General features: G+C 35.3%; 1 protein-coding gene across 2 annotated transcripts in view; it reads left to right on the forward strand.

Annotated features, from left to right (window-relative positions):
- SLC35F5 (solute carrier family 35 member F5) overlaps positions 1–7,064 on the forward strand; it is a 50,522-nt gene extending 43,458 nt beyond the window's left edge. For both annotated transcript variants that reach the window (XM_054971177.1, XM_054971176.1), the window contains 3 exons: positions 3,258–3,412; positions 3,774–3,865; positions 4,410–7,064. In XM_054971177.1, the coding sequence (XP_054827152.1) occupies positions 3,258–3,412; positions 3,774–3,858 (240 nt within the window). In that variant the 3' untranslated portion in view covers positions 3,859–3,865; positions 4,410–7,064. The remainder of the gene's footprint in view (positions 1–3,257; positions 3,413–3,773; positions 3,866–4,409) is intronic.
- The last annotated feature ends 240 nt before the right edge of the window (positions 7,065–7,304 follow it).

The following is a 7,304-nucleotide window of genomic DNA, read 5'->3' on the forward strand; positions in this document are numbered from 1 at the left end:
CAGAAAGCTTAGTGGAAATTATAAAAATGAAGAAAAATGTCAAGTACATTGTCCTTTCCCAAACGATGCTATGTCTGCTTGCAGACTTATCCTCTCAAGAGCAGTGCCCCTCTTTGTCCAGCAAGAATGGATTGTCCCTGGGCATCATAAAGAACCATTTATTTCTGGACACCTCCCCTTCCTCATCCAGTCTGCTTCTTATAGTTATGCAAGGAGTACAGTCTCAGGATATGGAATACATGCACAGATGTATTATTTGATTGTCTTGCTAAATCACTTGGTTCTCAAATATGACATTTCATATCCTTAGCAAGATTATACATGATATAGGTTTAGCCAGGTAAGTTATATGGCATATTTTTATGCATGCCAAAAACTATGGGGAAGAGATTATTTAAAATCCTGTTTCCAAGGTCTCCAAAATGGCTTCCCAGGTTTGACGTTTTATAGAAAACTCTGTAATACTAATTGTTTTTAAGTGACAACAGAATAGGAGAGAAAGCAGGCTATGGTGTTTTTTAAATGGAAGTAAATACTTCTGTGAATGATGGTCTTGGACTGTAATATTCCTATAGCTCCATGTTGTAATCATACAAAGTCCACTGCCAAGGACTATTCATATTTTGTGATATAGTTCCTAGTTCCGTAGGGGCCTTTGTTGCTCAAATCTTCACATGCTACTGTGAAGAAGTGCTCCCATGGGTACAGTTATTACTGAGCTAGACTGATAGTTGTCAAAAAATCAAAATTACTTTCAAAAATTCTTTCTGCAACAGGAAGCAGTTATTGAATTTAATTGTATTTTAAAGAAAGATGCAGAGGTCATAGGGATATGTGGATATTCAGATAAATGAAATTACTGTGTGTTTCAGGGGCTCTGCAGGAAAGCTTTTGAAATACCTGAAATTATGTGATGAATATTGTGTACAATAGGATAGATCTTTCCTTTCACAATGGAAGTGTTAACCCTTCTTGATATTCATTTTTAATGCTGGTAGAATTTGGCCTCATTGTGACACTTCCATTCTGAAGTGAGATGTTTCAGATATAGTGTGAGATTAGCATTCAGTTTCAGCTACCATTCTTAACAATAACAATGGCATTGGATTGATTTCCAAGAAACTCACACAATTCAGACCCTAAAATTAAATAATTCACACTTTCCCCCTCTGTGCCCACTGGTGAAATGCTTTTGATCCTTAGTATGATTGTTTTTCCTTTGTGTTTAATCCACCCTGCCCCCAACCTTGAGATCCAGGAACCAAAAATGGCTGTAATAGCATATTGTCATTGAAAAAGTCAAGCAAAGCTGGCCAAGATGAATCAAACCAAAGTAGATTTAAATGATTTTGGTGGTTATTGCAGAACAGAGAAGGGGAACGAGACCATGGTGTGTCATAGCACTGTTGTTATTTATAGTCATTATAAAAAATATGATAAATGAAATCTATATTAAAATGATACCTTCTGCCTTTTATGGTTCCAACTTTTTGTTAACATTAGTCCTTTCTGAGGTTCTTCTCTAGCTCTTCAATATCACTATTTTAAAAAATGGAATAACTAGTAAATGTTTCAATTTTTGTTGTATAAGTCTTATAATATTTTGGGGAAAAAACCCAAGTACTTGCAAGTGGGAGACCCATGAGACTCTGAGGGTATGTTGTTTATCCTATCCCTTTCCTTTCCTCTCCCCGCCCCCCTTTCTTCTGCCTGCCTACCACTGCTGACCCCTTTCCTTCCCCTTTTTTCAACTTTCTCTTTCTTTTCCTGCCTTTTCATCCTGCTGCTGGGGTCACCCAGCAGTGGAATTTCTTTTACCCACCCCACTGCTTCTCTTGTCACTGCCATGCCTGCAGACCTGTTTGCTCATAGCAACTCTGCCTCCACTTGCCTTGCTAGCTCACCCTCCCTACCACCACCAGCACCCCACTGGTTACCTCTGCCATTCTCCTCTTGGGTGCCCAGCAGCAGTGCCTTGCAACTGTTTTTGCTTTTGAATGTTCATAAACAATGCTAAACAATTCTCAGTATTACAGCAGAGATTCTGCCCCTGCCCCCGCCCATTAAAAAAAAGTTTTAAAAATTCCCATCAAATCTTAATTTTTTTTATTTTTGTGCACACCTGGGGGCAAGTTAAAAAAGCTTGTAATATCCAGCATTTATACTCTACTGCATTAGTTCCCAACCCGGGAGCCATGGAGTTATTGCAAAGGATCCCTGAACCCATATGCACATTAAGCATTCTCATTTTAATCTTTTTGTCATTATGTATTTTCTCAGTCAACCGATACTAATAGTACAACTGCTGTTATATCAGGGAATCTAAATTACTTGAAGAGGTCCTTCAAAAAATTAAAAAGAGGACCTCATACATCAAGGGTTAGGACCACTATAGCTTTCCATACAGTTTGCATCTGAAATTCAGAGACGCAGAATTGTGATAAAGGAGGAAATGGCAAGGCATTTCAGGGCACCACAAATGATAATATTTTTGCAGACATGAGAATTCACTGATCAAAACACCTGGGATAAGACATCATTTCTGAACAATATATTTGATATCCATAGGTAATATTACCTGTCTTTCAGCATCCAGCAATCAAAAAACTGTACTTAATGACTAGCTTTTCATGTGTTTTTTAAAAGTGCCTGAATTGATGTCCCATTTTTCCTCTTCATTGTTTGAGAACATTCTTTGTTAGACTTATGTGTATTTTGCACCAGAGTTTCCAAATAAATCTCTGCTAAATATGAGCCATCATGGTGTCAGACAGCCTGTGGCTAGAGTTACAGACTAGAATGTGGGTGACCCAGGTTCAATTCCCCACTCTGCTATGGAAGCTTGCAGGGTGATCTTGAGCTTGTCACATACTCTCAGCCTAACCTACCTCACAGGGTTGTTGTGAGGAAAAATGGAGGAGAGGAGTATGATGTTAAACTGCTTTGGGTTCCTATTGAAGAGAAAGGTAGGATGAAAATGAAGTAAAATAAAATAAATAAGAAGAGAACATAGTCTTCATGATAGTTTGATTCTTGTTTCTGTATCGTTTTCTGCTTATAGATAGATGTATGATAAAACATTGGGAATTATCCTGAATAGTGTGCAAGTATGATTTATCCTGCTCCAGATTTTATGTGTTAAAACCACCCACAGATCCAGCCACATCTACGGAAGCGTTTTAAATAAGTCTGCTTTTGCTACAAAAGAAACAAAGTGAACTTTTTAAAAAACCAAAATATTCTTGTTCTAATTTCAGGTTACGTTTTCTTGGTTATTTTTTGCAGGGGCAATCCCTGTATTTTTTTCATTTTTCATTGCAACTCTTTTATGTCACTACAACAACTGGGATCCTGTGATGGTTGGAATCAGAAGAGTTTTTGTATTTTTCTGCAGGAAGCAACGTATTCAAAGGTAGGATAACATCACTGCAGCTCCCTCTCTCTCCTTTGAAATTAATCATGGTAATTTATTATAATTGTAATTTATAACTCAAACTATTTATGCTGGACTTCATAGAATATGGAACATTTAATTTGAAATCTTAAATTCTTTTCATCTTGATCTTCCTTCTCAAATAAGCTTGGAGTGGAAAATGAAGAAGGACAAAATTACTTGGAATTCTTAAAATATTTTAGAACAAAGTTATTGGACAATCGCCCATAGAAACACAAGATAGTTTCCATTCTGTCACTACAGAGTTTGTAGGGTATGCGCACATAGGTTTTTTGCATAATTAAACAAAATAGTTTCACAACTTTGTGTCATTTTGTAGAACGCCGGAAGAAAGTGAGCAATGTGAAAGTCTCATTGCAATGCACAGTGTTTCTCAAGAAGATGGAGAGAGTGGCTGTTCTTAGGCAATAGGTCTGTATAATACATCAAAGAAGACATAAAATGGCAAACATATTGAGATATCAGAATGTACTGATTTCTCTCTTCTGCATGTCTGTTGCACATGATAATCAGTTTATAGGTGTTACAGTCCATTGTTTATAACAAAAGTTCAGAGGGTTTATCTGAGCATCACCTTCAGTCATCTTGGTTCCATTTAACATTTTTAAAGTTTTCTTATTAATTATGAGAGGGCCCTTCATGATAATCTGAGTTTATAAAGGCAAACATTTGCTGATAACTGCATTCAGTTGTGATTCTTGTTAACATTGCCAGGTAGGCTTTCCCAGATACTGCTGCATGAATATCCTGAGCAGAAAAAATACCATTTCCAGTAATGTTCGTTTCTATTTCCTTAATACACTGACATTCTAAGCAAGTTGCAATGCATTAATGCACTGAATATTCTTTTTATTATTCAGAAATGTGATTAGAACATGTACATTGTGAAGTCAAAGGACTGCATATTGTAATTTGTTAATACTACTAATTTTTTATTCATTTCTTCATTGTATAGGATGAAATGATAACTCAGCGAAGAGACAATCTTCTGGAAAGTCCCCATGGAATCATGTTTCAGTGCCTCTTCTGAACCTTTAAATGTTTCAGTTCTTTTGAAACTTAAAAATATGTTTCTTTCCACCCCCTTTTAATTTCCAAATTCCAACCTTGAATCAATTTCATTATAGAATGACTCTACTACAGGAAATTCCAGTCCTTTTAAGAAACCAGCTTGCCTTATAGAACTCAGTTGGTGACATTACTTGACATAATCAACAAAGTGAATGCTGTTCTAGTGATTTTTTTTTTAAAAAGCTTTCATATGTTAAAATGCTGGACAATATTTTTACAAATACTTTTCAAATTCTGTAAAAAGTCTCTAGATTATAACTTTGTATAAGCTCTCAAATGGAAAAAACCTAAAATACACCAGAAACCTACAATAGGTATGAGTAAACATTTTCTGATATGTAAGCACTACTTGAATAATAGAAAAAGGAAGGAAATTTTAATTATTTGAATACCTTCATTACAGAAGTTATTATGGTTTCCCAACATTACATATACCCTTCTATCTACATGAGACCTTGTAATAATTTGGGTGCCTTGTGCTTCAATATGTACTAGGTCCTAATAAAAAATGTTATTATAAAAAATAAACATCAAAGTTGGTGCATACATTAGATAAAAAGTAAATCAAAGATACTTGATACCAAGGATTTTCTAAAATGTGCCAATACTTTTGGTTCAAGTGACAATAGTTAAAAAGGAAATAAAGCTTCTACGCTGGAATTCATGGGCTACATATGACAAACAGGTCTATTATTGTTTCTCCAGCCTCTTTATTCTTTTATGAAATTGAATGCAGGAAGATGAAATCAGAAGTAGAAGATCGCCAGGAGGGAGAGCGCTGCTTTTAACCCTTTTCTGCAGTTTGTCCGCTCCAAATCCCCACCATCAGCTTTCATCTCAACTGTGTCCCTACTTGCTGAGAAAAAAAAATCTATATGGGCACATTTGATTTTTATTTTATTTTCAGTCGGTTTCTAATGACAGAACTGCTCATGATGTATAGTTTTGGCTCTATGACCCAGAAGTTTGTATGTGCTTTATGTTCAGGAAAGCTTTTGATGTGTGTTTCCCTCTTTCCCCAACAAAGCCCTTTAATGTCCAAGCTATCTTGTAAGAAGAAAGTTCTTAAAGCAGATTGCAGTGCAAAGAGTGCTGTTTAAAAAGGCGTGGAGAGGAATCTAAAGTCCTCCTCATGAGCAAGACCTTTACATGTGCCGGAATGGCTCTTGTGGAGTTTCTTGGAATGGTGATTTGTCAGAAATGGTCAGTCATAATTCTAAAGGTCTGAATAGCAGAGTATAATACAAATCGCAGTAATGGACAAGTTTGTATCTTTATGGAAATAATATATTGCTGCCATTAATGCATTTTTAAAAAGTTCAGTTGATATAGTTCTACACTGTGCAGCATATTTTCAAGTTGGGTTGACAGTGAATTCTAGTACATATGAAGAGTACAGATCAAATTAGGAAGGAGGCACAGGTCTTAAGCAGAAGTCTAACAGAACGATTCTGTGTAGGCTAAGCCCATTGAAATCAGTAAATTTGAATTGGTGCAACTCTTCATAGGATTCATTAGTATAAGATGTGGGCATTCCTGTGGAATTTTAGATTATATTTACCACTAAATGGGTAAAAAAAATTTAAAATATGCCTTTCAAGGCTAGAAACCAGGAGTTAATATGTATAAATCCTACCATTTATTATATTTAAAATTGAATGTTCCTAAGCCAATCTTGTGATTCAAGTTTTCCATGTATCTACCTTATAAAGTGACAGTATAAACTTGTACATTCCTCTTTCCTGCTTAATGAAGAAAATTCTGTTTGAATCTGGTAACATCAGTGCAAAGGATAAAAAAATGACATTTGGACGAATACAGGAAGTACCTTTACTCGATTTATTCTCTTTGTATCCAGGAAACTACTGTTCAATATAATCATATCTGTTCCCAGTTATGAGTGGCAATCATTAACCTGCCAAACTTTTAACGTGATTTGTTCACCAAAAAAAAGTTGTTGAGTTGTTCACCAAAAAAAAGTTGTTGAGTTGTTGAGTCATTAAGCATATCACATGCTCAGCAAGAACAACATGGTGGCCTTTCTTCAGTGGATTACTTGCTTGATTTGCTATAATAAATATTTTTGACCTTGGATTAAGTTCTGCCCATTGGCAAGAGAAAACTTTTTCTCCAATAAGTTTAAGCTGTTTGAGACTAGAAGACAGGCTAGTGTGTCCAGAAGAGTTATTTGCTGCATCAAAATCACTGTTAGTAAGATCCCACCCTTAAAATTATATATGGAATTAAAACAGGCTCTAGAACAATAATATTACGGATAGTTGTAGTCTCATGTGGCCAATTTTGCTTTCAGATGCAAAATTTCAGTGTGTATAAGGACAAAAAATGCTAATTCTACTGTCAATCACCCATTAAGACAAAAATACAATATTCAGATAAGGAACTCATCTTTGGTTTTCCTTCACACAAAAACAGCATAATCTATTTTTTAAAACTCTGATGGAACCGTATTTTAAAAAATGCAACACGATAATGATAGATATGTTGACCTTTCAAGAAATAAAGATTTTATTTTGCTCAACATTATCTGTATATCCTGTAATACCGTTAAATGGTACACATCTTGGTAAAAAGTTCCAGTATTTGCACCCTCTTGTTATAGTGAATTCGTTTAAATGTGTTCAGATAGGTCAGCCTGTAAACAAAACAAAAACCAGAAATTATTTTTCTTACCATTATTTAGCAGTTGGGAATGAAATATAAAAGTGAAATCACTGACAGGTTTTAGATTATTAAATAATTACATCAGTGTCTCAAAATG

This window comes from Eublepharis macularius, chromosome 2 (genome assembly GCF_028583425.1).
Source record: "Eublepharis macularius isolate TG4126 chromosome 2, MPM_Emac_v1.0, whole genome shotgun sequence".
Taxonomy (NCBI): Eukaryota; Metazoa; Chordata; class Lepidosauria; order Squamata; family Eublepharidae; genus Eublepharis; species Eublepharis macularius.